The sequence below is a fragment of the Salvelinus namaycush genome, chromosome 10 (assembly GCF_016432855.1).
Source record: "Salvelinus namaycush isolate Seneca chromosome 10, SaNama_1.0, whole genome shotgun sequence".
In the NCBI taxonomy this organism is placed as follows: Eukaryota; Metazoa; Chordata; class Actinopteri; order Salmoniformes; family Salmonidae; genus Salvelinus; species Salvelinus namaycush.
Genome location: NC_052316.1, coordinates 25,643,001 through 25,662,055, shown reverse-complemented (window position 1 = coordinate 25,662,055; position 19,055 = coordinate 25,643,001). Strand labels below are relative to the sequence as shown.

The following is a 19,055-nucleotide window of genomic DNA, read 5'->3' as shown; positions in this document are numbered from 1 at the left end:
GGGATTGGAGACAAGTGGGAGTGGAGTTGCTGGGCGGGGGATAGGATAACAGTCAAAGATAAAAGTTTTAAAAAATTACGTCAAAATAAAACAAAAAGTACGTTTGAATGACACTGAGGGGCAGTGTTGTTTAAGTTAATTCCGTTTTGCCTGAGGCTGATGCTGTGCAGGTGTTTGTACACATGCAATATACACACACCCTCCTTCAAATGCACACACACACACACACACACACACACATATAGTGCCATACATGCACTCAAACATATTCAGTTGGCCTTGCTGTTATGATTTTTGTTGTCCTTGATTTGATGTCTTTTGTTTTTTGCATTGTGGTTTCCTTTGTCTTTTTTTCCTCTTTTGTTCATTTTGTGGGTTGTTGGTGCAACCCACAAAATGGGGGGGGGTTTTGGGGATGGGGAATGGAATTATTGTATTTATTTGTTTATTTTTCCCAGGGGGGGGGGGGGGAGAATGTGAGGGCGGGTCTTGGATGGTTGAGGGGCAGATCTTGTGGAACTGTAGGGGGGGGATCTTGGAGGGCTGGTGGGAGATCTGTTGATGTGCCCGTGAGCAGGGCGTTGACCCTGGTTGCTTCGGTGTGTCGCTCTGGATGGGAGGCTGTTAGATGACTAATGTGATGTAGTTGTTGAGTTGCTTCACTGCAAGTATATTGTATGTTTCAAATATTCAATAAAACAACAGACAGGAATCAAAACACAGTTGTGTGTGTCTAACCCAGTGAGATGCCGCTGGAGAGCGTTGAGCTCTCAGTTTGTCCTCTTGCAGGGGTGTGGCTCTCCATGACGCTGTCGTCCAATAGATGACGAGAACCAGCGTTGGGGAACGTAGCGCTCTTAAACTCCACCGTATTCATCTTATGGATAAAACTACAGAGAAACAAAATAACTATTAAAAACATGATAATGAACCAATGCAGTAAAATTTGCAAACCCCCTAAAAAAAGCTCATAGGGGTGATTATGGCATACAATACAGACGATGGGGTAATGGATGCTATAGTGAGCTAAAGTGAGTCCGCAGTGTTGAGGTGACTCACTTGTAGCCCAGGCTGTGACACTTTCTGTGTCCGTAGGGGAGGAGGTTCCTAGGGGAGGGGGGCGTGGGAGGGATTTTGGTTCCGTCTGCAATGGGGCCCTTATGGCCACAGAGAGGAGACGCATAAGCGTCAGGACCTACGAGGTCCTCTCTAGAGGCAGTAGAGCGAGGGGTGCTGGTGGCTGGCTCAATCTTCAACGACAACCTGAACACAACACAACCCATGAGGACCACATGCCACACCTGAAGCAGACACTAAACACACCTGATTATGACTTCCAATAAATGTCACCTTATCAAACTCCATTAATGTAACAGAGCCACTACTCACTTGTAGTTGTCATCCTCCACAAACTTCTGTAGCTCCTCAATGTACCTGACTGAGTTGAGATACTTCTGGACATGAGGCAACACTGGTATATCTACAAAGACAGAGAAAATAGTCTTAGGGTATGGAGCAGGGAGTGGTGTGTGCGTGTGTGCGTGCGCGCGCATGTACCGTAGGTGCAGGAGCGTTGCAGGTCAGATATTATCCTCAGGATGTTGTTCATGAGGTTGGATCTCTGTTCATTCTCCAGGATGCTGCCAGTAGAGGGATACGCTGAGTCTATATATGTCAGGTCAGACAGATACATCCCTACAGAGAGTGAGAGAGAGGGAAACAGTCTGACTTTTAGACAGTCATGGGTAAACACTATTAAACACAAGAGATGCTAGGCTAAGTAGAATCCTGGAACACTAACATATACTAGAGTAACAAATGCAATGGCGAAGGTGCATAAAGATGAAGGAATCAGATTTGACATCATAGTTTAAGAACTCTGTGGGTAGTGCTAAACAAAGGCGTGCAACATGGTTCAATGTGCCAGTAAAACAGCACAATCTAGTTGTTTTTTCAAATTGCCGCCATCTTGGAGCTAGAATTGAGATCATGTGTAGTGAGCTAATGCCTTTACAAAAAAAGTGTAACGAGAGCAATGTACATGGCGAACTAGGCAAACAAGGCATTTGTGGTAAGTACATGGGGGCCGACATCTTTATGTACCTTCGCCATTGCCATGGGAACTAACATCACTTCAACATTTACTTTCATACAAACACACAAACATGAACGTAAACAGAAAACAGAAACTGCTGACTCAGTGAAAAACTTTGCATTAGTTGCCCTGCAGACCAACCGATCGTTCCTTCTCTCCCTGCCTCTCCATTTCTCAGACCTCTGTTGTTCCAGCCAACTGAGGACACGGCCCATCTGACCGAGGTATGATTCAAAACAACACCAGGGAGCAGAGGTCATTCCAGACCACATACTGACTAAGCCCTACTCCTTAGTCAACACACACATTCTGATCACTCTCACACACACGCAATTTAGTCATTCATATATACACAAACATGAGTGTTGAGCGATGGTGTTAACTATACTGTATACAGTGCCTTCAGAAAGTATTCACATACCTCGACTTTCTCCACATTGTTGTACAAAGTGGGATTAAAATGGATTAATTCGATGTGTTTTGTCAACGATCTACACAAAATACTCTAAAAGTGGAAGAAAAATAATTTTCAAAATTTGATTTTATCTTGATTACCTTGTCAATACATGTTAGAATCACCTTTAGCAGGTATTACAGCTGTGAGTCTTTCTGGGCAAGTCTGAGAGCTTTGCACACCTGGATTGTACAATATTTGCACATTATTATTTTTCAAACTCTTTAAGCTCTGTCAAGTTGGTTGTTGATCGTGGCTATAAAGTCATTTGTAAGCCTTGCCATACATTTTTATGCCGGTTTAAGTCAAAACTGTATGTCATCTTGGTAAGCAACTCAAGTGGGTTATTGTCCTCAACAGGTTATTGTCCTGTTGAAAGGTGCATGTCTCCCAGTGTGTTGGATAGCAGACTAAACCAGGTTTTCCTTGAAGATTTTGCCTGTGCTTAGCTCTATTCTGTTTATTTTTATCCTAAAAACTCCCTCGTCCTTGCCGATAACAAGGATACTCATAACATGATGCAGCCACCACCATGCTTGAAAATATGAATAGTGGTACTCAGTGATGTGTTGGATTTGCCCAAAAAATAATGCTTTGTATTCAGAACACAAAGTTAATTTCTTTGCCACAGCTTTACTTTAGTGCCTTATTGCAAACAGAATGCATGTTTTCGAATATATATATATTTTTGGTACAGGCCTTATTTTCACTGTCATTTAGGTTCGAACTGTGGAGTAACTACAATGTTGTTGATCCATCCTCAGTTTCTCCAATCACAGCCATTCAACTCCGGAACTGTTTTAAAGTCACCATTGGCCTCATGGTGAAATACCTGAGCGGGTTCCTTCCTCTCTGGCAACTGAGTTAGGAAGGATGCAAGTATCTTTGCAGTGACTGGGTGTACTGATACACCATCCAAAATGTAATTAATAACTTCACCATGCGCTAAGGAATACTCAAATGTCAGATTTATTTTCTTTCCATCTACCAATAGGTGCCTTCGTTGTGAGGCATTGGGAAAACCTCCCTGGTCTGTGATTGAATCGGTGTTTGAATATGTGTTTGAAATTCCCTGCTCGTCTGAGGGACTGTACAGATACATGTGTCAGATACAGAGATGAGGTAGTCATTCAAAAATCATGTTAAACACTATTATTGCACACAGAGTCCATGCCACTTAAGCTCATTTGTATTCCTGAACTTATTTAGGATTGCCATAACAAAGGGGTTGAATACTTATTGACTAAAAAACATTTCAGCTTTCCATTCTGTATTAAATTTGTAAACATGTCTAAAAACATAATTCCACTTTGACGTTATGGGGTATTGTGTGTAGGCCAGTGACGCAAAATCTAAATTTGATCAATTTGAAAAACTCAGGCTAACACAAAATGTGGAAAACGTCAAGGGGTGTGAATACTTTCTGAAGGCACTGTATAGTGTTAATGACATGCTCTTCACTCCTCTTCTTAGCCCAGCCAACTCCCTCTCTTTCTTGATGTCTCCATCTATCTTGGTCTCTCTCTCCATGACAGTACTACAGCTCTAAGCTTCTCAGTTTCTCATTACATAAATATTATCATTAGGAGACAAAGGCAGTAGCTGGTTTCCATCTCTGGAAATTGAGATTAATTTACAGCACCATTTAACTGCCTGTCGCTTTCTCCCATCACACTGTCTCCTACATCTCCCTCTCCATATATCTGTCATTCTATTCTCCTCTCTACTGCTTTCTATCCCTGTTCTATTTATCTCCCGCCCAGCACCACTGAACATAGAGCCTTTCATACCATCAAACTCTGACTAGAAGCAGAGAGAGAAGGGGAGAAAAGGAGGGAGATATAGGGAAGGAGAAAGGGAGAGAGAGCGGGAGAGACAACAAAGGCTTAACCGCCATTACTGGTAATTTCATAGCGTGTCAGACGGATGACTACAGTTAGTCATGCAAGAGTGAAGTCTGCCCAGAATGTGTGTGGACACACAAATCTAGGACAAGAGTAGGAAGCAGTTACTAAGTCCCAGGGTAAAACAAGGTCCCTCTTCTCCTACTTTCCTCTCCCCTGATCCCCCTCTTCTCATTCCAGTGTTCTATCTGGAAGTGTGTGGTACATGAATAGAACTCCCCATCTGGTGGGTTTAATTATCAACTAGTCTGACACCCCCCCCAAAAAACTTTCCAAAACATGTAGATCTGCTCTCTTTCTGACATCTCATATGGCTGAGGGAGGGAGGGGAGGAAACGGGAGGGATAGGGGAGGTGAGGAAGAGGGTCTCTCCATACACCTGGAGCCTCCTTTGCATCTCTCTACAAAGTAGTGTGACCTACAAACACCCACTCGTGCACAGCTGTCTGTCTTACATAGTGTCTAAAGGAAGCTGCTGTAAACCCTGAGACGACGACATCAGAATTACTGTGGCACAGCATGAACCCTATCACTACAGGCTGGGGAGGAAGGGATGGACGGAGTCTCTGACTCACACAGAGGGGTATGCCAGAAAGAGGCTGGTGAGTTTGGAGTACTAGTGGGATGGGGGTTACTGGGGCAGACCTGGACCTGTGCGTGTCTGCTGTTCCTAACCCCAAACAAAGTAAGTTCAGAGTTCAAGAAATCAGTTTGAAGTTTCTCCAACTACCTACATCTTTCCTTAAAAAAACAACTTTTAGGGGGAGGTTCTTCTGATCCCCTCTCTTTTTCTCAGACCAGTGACATCAGAGGTGGGCTGGGGCATACCAAAAGAGACAGGGAGAAAAGGAGGTGGAAAAACAGCCTCCCTCCTCCAAACCCTCCTCTCCCTCCCTTCCCTCTCCAGCCAATCATTTGTGAAAACATTGAGGAACCAGAGCTCAGTAAGTAGAAGTAACCGGTAGTTTAGCCATGGACAGAGAGCTCCAGCTCTAAACCCTCACCCCAGCCTCACTGAGCCCACAGAGAGGAGACTTTGCTAGGCAGCAGGCTTCAAACAGCAAGCTTCTGGATTCTGAAGCGCCAGAGATCTAACCACATGACAGATGAGCACCTGTGTAAGATGGGAGAAGTGTAGATGAGCAGAGCCTGAGGAGGGGACTGAACTGGAGCACCGAGGCTCACTGAGGATTGCTGGTCAATACACCTACACCTGCTGAAGGATACGGTCTTACAAACACACACTTAGGTAAGCAGCCCCCCCCCCCCCCCCTCTTTCTCACTCCATGCATTGTGTTGTGTAGCTATGTGAGCAGCTGGGAGAGCTCTGCTCTGCAGGAGAGGTTAGAACGTTCTGTTAGCAGTTATTTTCTGGATGCAGAAGAATCAGGGGAGTTTAGCAACGCTCTGTTTCTCCAGGGGACTGGTATCTAGATCGTTCTAGCTTTACCTTGAGGCTTACGTACGGCGAGACTCTGTACAGTGTGAGTGAGAAGGACTCCTCAGACACAGAGCCTGAGACAGACATGCTGTATGTGGACGTCAAGGGAACTAGCTACACACAGGAGCTCAGCAACAGGTAACCCGCTATACTGTAAACGTCCATTCACTGCTGCTGGGCCTTTATTGGGATATGGAAACTTTACCTTTCAAGTATCCTGAGTGGTGCAGTGGGCTAAGGCACTGCATCGCAGTGCTAGAGGCGTCACTACAGTCCAGGGTTCGATTCCGGGCTGTATCACAACAGGCGATCGTGATTCCCATAGGGCGGTGCACAATTGGCCCAGCGTCTGTGTTAGGGGAGGGTTTGGCCTTTATTTTAAATAAGAATTTGTTCTTAACTGACTTGCCTAGATCAATAAAGAGCATATAGGGAGCAGCAATGAGTCAGTGGACATTTACTGTATTTCACTGGAGTAACTTCCTTATCTCGGTCGAGCTGTAGTTTTTCCATAATTCTATTGTGTGACTGATTGAGTGAGAAGGTCAGATGGAGAGATCAGAGATGTGGTGTGTGTGTGTGTGTGTGTGTACCCATGCTCCTGTTAAGCTTTGGTTTCCTAATATCCTCTCTGCCTGAGAATGAGAAATGGTTGTTAAATTAACCAGGATAGATTAAGGGTTAAATAAATAAGTCAACATTATGAGGTGGTGATACTCTACAGTGTGTGGCTGAATGTTACTCGCACACGCACGCATTTTGTGACAATCGATAGCGAATGGAGTTGTTTCTGAATTAATAGAAAGTTCCATTCATGGTGTCGTTTGAAGAAAAACAACCCTGATAATACAATGTAATTCTACTCTGACCACATCATCCTACAGCCAACGCAACCCTCCATCCAGACATCAGATAGAAACCACTCTAAACCTCACACTGACACTGGGGGCTTGGAACGCTTATAATATCGGTCTGCTAGCGTTGATATCGCCACTCACAATTACGTGCCACTGTCTTGCTCTGCTGTCAAGTGAGATCCATGGAAAACTCTCCGCTCACTCTGGATGCACATCTGTTAATGCTGTATGACTGGGGATAGGGAATGCACGTATGAGCACAGCAACACAGTTCACATAAGACTGTCTATGTGAACTGGCCTAACAGCTAAAGCAGATCTTAAAAACAAAATGAGGGCAGGGCTAGACGTTATGAAAACGTTTCGTGAGGCGGAGGGTTTTTCAACGATCGATAAATCAGAGCAAATCACAGCACTAACTCATCTGACTGACACACAGAGACAGCGGCAGAGATAGAGATATGGGGGAGAGGGAGGGGGGGGAGAAGTGCTTGGCTCCCAGTTCACCTGAAACACATGTGTTGAGGGACTTAAATGGGTCAGCACTGTGGCTACAACAACCCTAACCCATCCTTATCAACAATTTTAGGTTATGTGGCTTGTGAAGGTCCTGTAGTTAAACTACAGAGACAGCTAGTGGAGCTGGCTGGCCATAACAGCAGGCATGGGGCCAACCAAAACTATACCTCACAGTGGGGTGCTCCCTGTGCTGCCCACCACAGGGGCCACACACGGCCCCAACGACACCCCTACGGTCTTCCAAACATCACTCTCTCCCTACCTCAGTAACAGACACACACGAGCTCATGATTCCCAGCACAAACGAGACTTGACATCCCAAGTTTGAGACGATTCAAACTTAGACTTTTGAGGAATAGGTGTATTCTGAACAACTCAAACACAAATCTGAACAACTTAAACACACAATGCGGTCAGCCCACAAACACAACAGGGATTCAGTTTGCGCCTCTCGCTCTGACCACAAGCGGTTTACCCAGCCACAACACACACACTCGTATAACTGACCTTGTTGGGACACACAATTCAGTCCCATTCAAAATCCTATTTTCCCTAACCTTACCCCTAGCCCCTAACCCTAAAGGAGCTAGAAATAGCATTTGACCTTGTGGGGACTAACAAAATGTCCCCAGCTGGTAAATGTTTTTGTTTGTTTACTATTCTTATGGGGACTTCTGGTCCCCACAAGTATAGTTGTACACACACACACACACACACACACACACACACACACACACACACACACACACACACACACACACACACACACACACACACACACACACACACACACACACACACACACACACACACACACACACAGCGTTGTCCTCTGAGCCTGTAATCCATCACCTATTAAGCAACACGAAATCTTAAAATCTGTTAACAAGCGAGCACTTAGATGTGGCCATTTTCACAAATTCATAGAATGTTTGGAATTCCATATAGTAAGGCATTTGAAAATTCTATAGCAATAGCCAAATCAGAACTACAGTAGGACATTATGCAAATAGGCCATTTGCCACACAGGCCTGCCATCATTCACTTTTAACTCAACTGTGTTTACAGGCAGTAGCAACAGCGCAACTTTAGAGCATTAGAACACATTCGCCAAAAGCCACAAAATACACCTGAATGGACTTCTGTAAATACCTCGGGTGTCCTCCTACATTTAGGAACTTCACAGTCCTATTGATCAAACAACCATGTAAAAGGTAGGTTCTATTGCCCTCAGTTGCTTATGCACATCAACAAGAACAACAACTAACACTAGCCAGACCAGAGCGAGATGAGCTAAAATCTAACAAGGGAACCATACATAAACCCTCTCACACTTTTTCAGCTAGTTGGCCGTCAAAATTCCACTGATAAACGGAAGGGAATAGTAGCCTGCTCGTCCTTCTGCAGCTTGCCTACCAATGCATGCTTGTCCCAACCTACGTTTTGACAGCTGAATGGGAACTTGCAAACCCGCCAATTTGATCGATGCCAAATACATCTGATTGACAACTAAGAGATATGCTAACTGTGGATAACAGTTGTTCAAGTTCAGCCTTAGCAAGCAAAGTGATTCACATTTCTTGCTTGCTAACCAAAATGACAACTGAATCTCTAGCTGTAGCCACCTAAAAACGGTGAGGGGAAAAAGTTGGTCACTCACCCACTCCAATGACATGACATCCTCCCAGCAGCTAGCCAGCTGTTGGGAGGATGTCTAGCTAGCATTAGTTGATCTTGCTGATGTGCATAAGCAACTGAGGGCAAGATAACCTACCTTTTCATGGCTGTTTGATCAATAGGACTGAAGCTAGCTAGCTAACGTTAGCTATTTAGCAATCTAAAAACGTGGAGTCAATCAGCAGACGGGCCATATTGAAAAAAAACTACGAGTTTGCGGGCCAGACATAGCCAATTTGTTTTTACAAAAAAAATGTGCAACTAAGACCCAAACTGGCTATTGTTTTATTAGAAAAAATATGTCCCTTTATAATGTCCACTACTGTATATAGCATAAACATATTAAAACAAGAGAAAAAAAGTGTCCATGCTTGCTGCGATGCTAATCAAAGAGTATTTATTGCAAATAACAGAAACCTAGCTATAGGTTGTAGTAACATTTAAACTTTTTTTTTTTTTTTTGCACTGCATGGCTCACCGGTGTGGTTGAATGCAGCATCGCTGTATGGTGCACTCAAAATGTATTGTAGTTGAGTAGCCAGCCTAAGCTACTGCTCAAATGTTGCTGTAATAGGCCTACATGTTTTTCCTTTGCATGGTGTTTTGTTGCAGGTTTTGTTTTTTGGTTATTCGTCAAGCTTTAAAAACCGAAGCCAAACTTTAACATTTTGGTAGTCTTGCAAGACTGTGGCATGTTTCTGTACACTTTCCCTCCCCTGCAGGCAGTAAACGGGACACGAAAACAGCGCAATTGAAGTTGAATTCACCGATGCTAGTGCATCAGGTTGTAATTTCATTAAGTAGAGGACTCAACTGTTGACTCATTTATGCCCGCATGCCTTGTGTTCGACACCTGTGCTAGCCTATTAGCCCCGTTATGACTGATTTGTGATCATTGCCCTTGCTAGTTTGATTGTATTGACATTCCCAGCTTTAGTTACAGGTGTCCGTTTTTGTTTCAAAATATTGAGTCACTGGAACAGTTCATCCTGAATGTGTGCAGGCAGCAAACAATGTACCAGGCCATCTGTGATTTACAACCTGATATCAATATTTTTTGGGGCTACCAAGAAATGTATTGATGAATTATACTAATCATGCACTGAACTGCCTCCATCTATTCTGCCAAAAATACTTGACTGTACGTCAAGGCATTTTTGATCAAATAGAACTTATTTTAAAACATCTTATATAATTATAAACTGGGAATTTTATATTTTTGACTGATATTATGATTGTTTCATATCTACAACGCAGTCAGCTCCACTTTAAAACACTGTATTAACTACAATAAAACCCTCCATAACTATCAGTCAGCCGTTACCTGCACCAGTGGAAAGAACATATGCTTAAGGAGGAGAGGAAGGTGATATACTGTAGCAGACGAAAAGAGCTCATTCAAAGATCTGTTAAATGTTAAGGGAGAATCAAACAGGGGAGTTGAGTGTGTGGAGTCAAAACTACTCTGGTAGGAAAGGAGAGAGAAGGAACAAAGAGTTAGAGAAGGGAGAGGACAGAGTGAGCGGACGGAGGGAAAGGACAGTGGGAGACGCAAGACACAGGCACACACAAAGCAAGAGTCAGAGGACACTGTGTGCGTGCAGCGGAGTACATAGAGGTTGTGTTCGGGTTGAGAGGAGAGTTATCTTGAGAGTGAGTGTGTGTGATGGAGAGAGTAAGGGAAGCCTTGTAGACACAAACATGGCGAAGCCCACGAGGGAGCTTTGTGTGTGAGACATGCTTGGGCTTTTGACACACAAAGAGTGATTGAGTTTGGGGTGGGGTGAAGGCAGAGTGGGGCCACACCCTACTACGCTGAGACCCCCACATTTGAAACTGAAACTCAACTAGGGTTCCAGTTCACACACACACGCCAATTCCTCCTTTGGCCGCCTTTCCTTCCAGTTCTCTGCTGCCAATGACTGGAACGAACTGCAAAGATCACTGAAGCTGGAGACCCATATCTCCCTCACTAGCTTACAGCACCAGCTGTCAGAGCAGCTCATAGATCACTGCACCTGTACATAGCCCATCTGTAAACAGCCCATCCAACTACCTCCTCCCCATACTGTATTTATTTATCTTGCTCCTTTGCACCCCAGTATCTCTACTTGCACAGTCATCTTCTGCACATCTACCATTCCAGTGTCTAATTGCTATATTGTAAATACTTCGCCACCATGGCCTATTTATTGCCTTACCTCCCTTATCTTACCTCATTTGCACTCACTGTATATAGATTTTTTCCCCCTGCTGTATTATTGACTGAATGTTTGTTTATTCCATGTGTAACTGTTGTTGTATGTGTCGAACTGCTGTGCTTTATCTTGGCCAAGTCGCAGTTGTAAATGAGAACTTGTTCTCAACTAGCCTACCTGGTTAAATAAAGGTTAAATAAATAAATAAAAAACACACTAGAAGAACCAAAACATCAACTCCAGTCTCTTAAGACATTCTGGGTTTGGGAGATCCAACCAGAGAACCAAAACCATATTGTTATAACGCCTTCCTCTCATTCCCTCGGTTTTCCTCTTCATCCTACATGCAGGCTACAGGACCAATTATAGTTGTGGTTTAGATTGACTTCCACGTCATAAACCCTTTGGTCTCGCTCTCTCATTTCCCCAAGCACTAGTTTACACCATGACTTAAATCACCCTACTCAGAAAGAGGTGACCACTATAACCCCACTTTCCCTAAATCCTACCCTCTATCCCTTCCTCCACATCTACCATCTCTGGTTCGATCAGTTAGTTGTAAGTATGACATGTTGTCTAGCGTGTGGAGGTTGCCTGGAATGTTGATGCTTTGCGCTCTCCTCTGACTGTTCCAAGTAATTGCTAACATTTTGAGGGTGCGTGTGAGAGACAGAGCAAATGGTGCGTTTGTGTGTGTCTATAGAGGGAGCAAGCGCGATAACTGCTTTTTTGAGGGGGGTGGGGGGGACCAAGTGTGTGTGTGAACAGTAGGGTTCTGACAGGGCCATGTTTGTAGTAAACCTTTAACAACTGTGCTAAAGCATCCTCTCCCCTTCCTATGATCCCTCTATTCTCTCCTCTTCCCTCTGTTCTTTCGGGAGATGGATGTGTTGTGTGTTTGGGGGTTTTGGAAGGGGACTGGGAAAGTCTGAAGGCCAGATGGGACATTGGAAGCTGGAACTGTCAGGCTGGGAAATACATAGTCTATAAAAAATATTAATAAAATAGCTTCCAAATATGGCCTCTCTTCCTGGTGCTGCTATCCATCAGACTGAACACTGACATATAGATGGAACCTGCTCCATCAATCATAGCTGGGCATAACAGGTACACAAATCTGATGACTTCAATCAAAATGAAGGGGAAAGACAGAGGCCATACAGCCATATATATACACAGTACTTGTCAAAAGTTTGGACACACCTAATTAAAGGGTTTTTATTTTTAGTATTGTCTATAATGTAGAATAATAGTGAAGATATCAAAACTACGAAATAACAAATGGAATCATGTAGTAACCAAAAAGTGTTAAACAAATCAAAATATATTTCATATTTGAGATACTTCGAAGTAGACACCCTTTGCCTTGATGACAGCTTTGCACACTCTTGGCATTCTCTCAACCAGCTTCACCTGGACTGCTTTTCCAACAGTCTTGAAGGAGTTCCCACATATGCTGAGCACTTGTTGGCTGCTTTTCCTTCACTCTGCGGTCCAACTCATCCCAAACTATCTCAATTGGGTTGAGGTCAGGTGATAGTGGAGGCCAGGCCATCTGATGCCGCACTCCATCACTATCCTTGGTCAAATAGCCCTTACACTGCCTGGAGGTATGTTTTGGGTCATTGTCCTGTTGAAAAACAAATGACAGTCGCACTAAGCTCAAACCAGATGGGATGGCGTATTGCTGCAGAAAGCTGTGGTAGCCATGCTGGTTAAGTGCCTTGAATTCTAAATAAATCAGTGTCACCAGCAAAGCACCCCCACACCATCACACCTCCTCCTCCATGCTTCACGGTGGGAACCACATATCTGGAGATCATACGTTCACCTACTCTGCATCTCAAAAATCTCAAATTTAGACTCATCCGACTAAAGGACAGATTTCCACCGGTCTAATGTCCATTGCTTGTGTTTCTTGGCCCAAGCAAGTCTCTTATTATTGGTGTCCTTTAGTAGTGGTTTCTTTTCAGTAATTCGATCATGAAGGCCTGATGCACGCAATCTCCTCTGAACAGTTGCTGTTGAGATGTGTCTTGTTACTTGAACTCTGTGAAACATTTATTTGGGCTCTAAATTCTGAGGCAGTTAACTCTAATGCATTTATCATCTGCAGCAGAGGTAACTCTGGGTCTTCCTTTTCTGTGGCGGTCCTCATGAGAGCCAGTTTCATCATAGCGCATGATAGTTTTTGCGACTGCACTTGAAGAAACGTTCAAAGTTCTTGAAATGTTCAGAATTGACTGACCTTCATGTCTCAAAGGAATGATGGACTGTCATTTCTCTTTACTTATTTGAGCTGTTCTTGCCATAATATGGACTTGGTCTTTTACCAAATAGGGCTATATTCTGTACACCACCCCCACCATGTCACAACACAACTGATTGGCTCAAACGCATTAAGGAAAAAAATTCCACAAATTAACTTAAGGCACACCTGTTAATTGAAATGCATTCCAGGTGACTACCTTATGAAGCTGGTTGAGAGAATGTCAAGAGTGTGCAAGGCTGTCAAGGCAAAGGGTGTCTACTTAGAAGATTTTAAATATATTTTGATTTGTTTAACACTTTTTTGGTTAATACATAGGTGTTATTTCATAGTGTTGATGTCTTCACTATTATTCTACAATGTAGAAAATAGTAAAAATAAAGAAAAACCCTGCAATGAGTAGGTGTGTCCAAACTTTTGACTGGTACTATATACAGTTGAAGTCAGAAGTTTACATACACCTTAGCCAAATACATTTAAACTCAGTTTTTCACAATTCCTGACATTTAATCCAAGTACAAATTCCCTGTCTTAGGTCAGTTAGGATCACCACTTTATTTTAAGAATGTGAAATGTCAGAATAATAGTAGAGAGAAAGATTTATTTCAGCTTTTATTTCTTTCATCACATTCCCTGTGGGTCAGAAGTTTACATGCACTCAATTAGTATTTAGTAGCATTGCCTTTGTCGGGTAGCCATTGTCCGGTAGCCTTCCACAAGCTTCCCACAATAAATTGGGTGAAAAGTTATAATAATAAGTTGGGTGAATTTTGGCCCATTCCTCCTGACAGAGCTGGAGTAACTGAGTCAGGTTTGTAGGCCTCCTAGCTCACACACACACTTTGTCAGTTCTGCCCACAAATTGTCTATAGGATTGAGGTCAGGGATTTGTGATGGCCACTCCAATACCTTGACTTTGTTGTCCTTAAGCCATTTTGCCTCAACTTTGGAAGTATGATTGGGGTCATTGTCCATTTGGAAGACCCATTTGCAACCAAGCTTTAACTTCCTGATGTCTTGAGATGTTGCTTCAAAATATCCACATAATTTTCCTGCCTCATGATGCCATCTATTTTGTGAAGTGCACCAGTCCCTCCTGCAGCAAAGCACCCCCACAACATGATGCTGCCACCCCCGTGCTTCACAGTTGGGATGGTGTTCTTTGGCTTGCAAGCATCCCCCTTTTTCCTCCAAACATAACAATGGTCATTATGGCCAAACAATTCTATTTGTTTGGCCATAGGACATTTCTCCAAAAAGTACAATCTTTGTCCCCATGTGCAGTTGCAAACCATAGACTGGCTATGTTATGGCGGTTTTGGAGCAGTGGCTTCTTCCTTGCTGAGCGGCCTTTCAGGTTATGTCGACATAGGACTCGTTTTACTGTGGATATAGATACTTTGTACCCGTTTCCTCCAGCATCTTCACAAGGTCCTTTGCTGTTGTTCTGGGATTGATTTGCACTTTTCGCACCAAAGTACGTTCATCTCTAGGAGACAGAACGCGTCTCCTTCCTGAGCGGTATGACGGCTGCGTGGTCCCATGGTGTTTATACTTGCATACTATTGTTTGTACAGATTAATGTGTTACCTTCAGGCATTTAGAAATTGCTCCCAAGGATGAACCTGACTTGTGGAGGTCTACAATTCTTTTCTGAGGTCTTGGCTGATTTCTTTTGAATTTCCCATGATGTCAAGCAAAGAGGCACTGAGTTTGAAGGCAGGCCTCAAAATACATCCACAGGTACACCTCCAATTGACTTAAATTATGTCAATTAGCCTATCAGAAGCTTCTAAAGCCATTACGTAATTTTCTGGAATTTTCCAGAAAATGTAAACTTCTGACCCACTGGAATTGTGATACAGTGAATTATGAGTGAAATAATCTATCTGTAAACAATTGTTGGAAAAATTACTTGTGTTATGCACAAAGTACATGTCCTAACCGACTTTCCAAAACTATAGTTTGTTAACAAGAAATTTGGGGAGTGGTTGAAAAACGAGTTGATGACTTCAACCTAAGTGCATGTGAACTTCCAACTTCAACTGTATGTTATATCTCTATATGACTTAGGAATGTATTAAATGTAAATGTAGACTACTACTTGTGATATATGTAATGGGGAATTGATAGACAGCAAACAATGCACACATTGTTTCATAACTTCAATTAATATGCACAAAATGGCAAGCGAGCACATTCTGGAGAGATGTGCGTTCTCCATCTGAGCCACACTCCCCTTATTCTTGGACCATTAGACAGGTGTCTCATGTCCCATAAAAAGATTATATTTGTGACTGCTGGACTAAAAGAATCTTGGTTGACCAACAGCCTATCGACCAAACAATCGACCAGTCGACTAAATGGGGACAGCCCTAATACAGTAATACCCTAACAGAGAGAAAAGGTGAGATGGTGAGTGTCTCTTGTCCCGTTACTTCTCCATTAACAGCTCATGTGTGTGCAAGTGAGCGGGAGTATATGGCTGAGAGAGAAGCAAAGGATTGTGGCCAAAGTCATAGGTCAGCTGCCTATTAATAATCATTAGCAAGGTGAGCAGCCAGAGAGACTGATGGAGGTCACACTGTTTCCATCATGTAAGGCTGGGAGAGGGGGACAGGCCAGGGCAGTTCCAGAACATACTGGCACAGTTACAACCCACACACACACCACTAAGCTAGTTTTCCTTTGGCTGGGGTTGGACATTGCGACATCTGTTAGGGGATACACGAACCGTCCGCAGTGGTGCCTGAGCCAAAAATACTTCTCTTTTTATTAAATTTAGTTGAGAAGGGGGAGAAAGGGAAAGAAAGGGTTGAGATTTCTAACTGGCTGTGTTTTCTGCTTTCCCAAGTCTGTCCATCTTCCCTCACCTCTGTCACCACCCATTATCTACTACAGCCTCAATACTGACCCAGAAAGAGGGAGGTAGGAGAGGACAAAGGGGACAGCGAGAGAGCAAGTCAGAAGAGAGGTAGAACAGTGTTACATCCGTACTATACTGTAGGTGATTGTTGGGGCGTAGTGTTCTGGAGACAGCCAGGGAGAGGAGTAGTGCATGTCCCACTTCCTCCAGATCCAACTCTCCATCTAACAGTCAGTCTGTATTTACCTCCCTCGTCAGTTATGCGGCTCTGGGTGTGTTGTGCAGGTCGGAGTTGCTTTGGTTTAATCGGCTTTGGTTGGACTGAGATTTAATCTGGCCTGGATGTCTTACTGAAAGAGACACTTCTCTTCAGCTTTTCTATACACTAACCTCTCAAACCTCCACCAGTCTCTGTATGTCCCAAATGGTACCGTATTCCATATACAGTGCATTCAGAAACATTTTGTTACGTTACAGCCTTATTCTAAAATGGATTAAATAAATGTTTATCCTCATCAACCTACACACAATATCTCATAATGACAAAGCGAAACCGGTTATCATTTTTTCCAAATTGATTAAAAATAAATAACAAATACCTTATTGACAGTAGGGCACTAAATAGGCAATAAGGTGCCATTTGTGAGGTAGTCTGCAGCTGACTCAGTAGAGAGCTGGTTCGGTTTACATTCTGCCCCCTGCTACAGACCCTTCCTGTAGGCCTTCACTAGGCGTTAGGGCACAGTGTACTGACACACAGAGTACAGGCCACTGACAGGTCTGGTCTGGATGATCTACTGTTGTGTTGTGCTTTACTTAGTGTAGACAGAGAGGGGGAGAGACAGAATGTAATGACAGTGGACAATAACAGGTATGTGTATGGGTTTGTATGGAGTTAAAAACAGTAAAACTCCTCTCTCACAACCTGGAATGTCTTTCTTCTGGTGTTCTAGTTCTAAGAACCACCCCAGAGGGGAAAAAATGACCCTGAAGGGGGAGAAACAGAGATGAAAAGAGAGTAAAAAAACAGTGACACTCAGGGGAGAGAGAGCAAGAGTGCAAGCATGATGGATGAGAGAAACATGTGCATGTGAGAAAGAGAAAGAGAGAACAGAAAATCGAGATGAGGATTGCGAGTGAGTCCGTCCTGTAATGTTACCTGTCACATTCCAGACACCTCTGCCCCTGCAGTGTCTCTCAGAGGGAGCCTGATAATGGCGCAATATGGGCATGGATGAAGGAGCTGCTAAACTACACGGAACAAAAATATAAAACGTGCAACAATTTCAAAGATTTTAATGAGTTACATTTCACATAACGAAATTAGTCAAATGAAACATGGGACCAACACTTTACGTGTTGCGTTTATATTTTTGATCAGTATAGCTGCCTTTAGAGAGCGATGTGTGTGTATGCTTTTCAATAACCAGGTTTCCATCAAACCTTTTTATGTGAGTAAAGTACATGTCGGATAAAGAAAAGTCATCGCAGGCCTGATGAAAACTTTCCAAATGTAGACAAAACAAAACATACTAGACAAGGTGGGATCTTTTAGTGTCTGTAAAATTAATCATACGAGAAATGTCAGTGTAAACGTTTTTATGCGCAAATATAGATATAATCATCATCATATTGAAGTAAACTTGAAGTCACACGATGACGTGTGGTCCTTCCACTACGACTAGTCGAGAAAGCATGCAGTTTAACAGGCTACAGATATGAATGATGAATTTCACAGGGTGGTGAAAGTGCAAGGTGATGAGCTTGATGCTCCTTTCAATAAATATCAAGGGTATTTTTCTGGTGACATGATAATCACTGCTTGGCTGCAGTTTGACAAATAAAAATTCTCACTATTTTGTCCATCATAATAATAATCTCATCATGTAGGCCAGGGGTACTCAACAGGTCCAGAGCCTGCTGGTTTTCTGTTCCACCTCATAATTAATTCAACACGCCTAGTGTGCCAGGTCCAAATCAGTCTCTGATTAGAGGGGAACAATGAAAACAAGCAGTGGAACTGACTTCGAGGTCCAGAGTTGAGTTTGAGGGATGTAGGCTACACATGCGCTCTAGCCAACAGCATGCAGATAGGAGTTGAAAATGTGATTGAAACCCATTTAACTTGTATTTTTTATTCGGAACCTGGGAATTTAACCTGAAAAAGGTATTATGTGCACTACTGTAAGTCATCACGTACAACCATTCATCTGCAACAAGTCAATTTGATGGAAACATCTCTGCTGGGAAATCACACATATTGTCTTTATGCAGATTTTAAAACATACACTACCGTTCAAAAGTTTGGGGTCACTTAATTTCTTTGTTTTTGAAAGAAAAGCACATTTTTTTGTCCATTAAAATAACATCAAATTGATCAGAAATACAGTGTAGACATTGTTGATGTTGTGAATGACTATTGTAGCTGGAAACGGCAGATTTTTAATGGAATATCTACATAGGCGTACAGAGGCACATTATCAGCAACCATCACTCCTGTGTTGGCCGCCTTGGCCGTGTTGGCCGCCTCGCTTCGCGTTCCTAGGAAACTATGCAGTATTTCATTTTTTTACGTGTTATTTCTTACATTGGTACCCCAGGTAATCTTAGGTTTTATTACATACAGTCGGGAGGAACTATTGGATATAAGAGCAACGTCAACTCACCATCATTACGACCAGGAATACGACTTTCCCGAAGCGGATCCTCTGTTTTGCCAACCACCCAGGACAATGGATCGGATCCCAGCCGGCGAACCAAAACAACGACGCCGTAA

The 19,055-nt window shown here is 43.1% G+C and overlaps 2 protein-coding genes across 2 annotated transcripts in view; one reads left to right on the top strand and one right to left on the bottom strand.

Annotated features, from left to right (window-relative positions):
- The window catches only part of LOC120054266 (ras-specific guanine nucleotide-releasing factor RalGPS2-like), an 89,163-nt gene that overhangs the window by 12,118 nt on the left and 57,990 nt on the right, over positions 1-19,055 (bottom strand). Inside the window, exons 8-11 of the mRNA XM_039001689.1 lie at positions 1,558-1,695; positions 1,390-1,480; positions 1,060-1,263; positions 739-890 (exon numbers count right to left, since the gene is read on the bottom strand). Of these exons, the coding sequence (XP_038857617.1) occupies positions 739-890; positions 1,060-1,263; positions 1,390-1,480; positions 1,558-1,695 (585 nt within the window). The remainder of the gene's footprint in view (positions 1-738; positions 891-1,059; positions 1,264-1,389; positions 1,481-1,557; positions 1,696-19,055) is intronic.
- Positions 5,411-19,055, top strand: part of LOC120054892 (angiopoietin-related protein 1-like) — a 45,673-nt gene continuing 32,028 nt past the window's right edge. The window contains exon 1 of the mRNA XM_039002607.1: positions 5,411-5,702. The gene's annotated coding sequence lies outside the window, so the exon portion shown is untranslated. The remainder of the gene's footprint in view (positions 5,703-19,055) is intronic.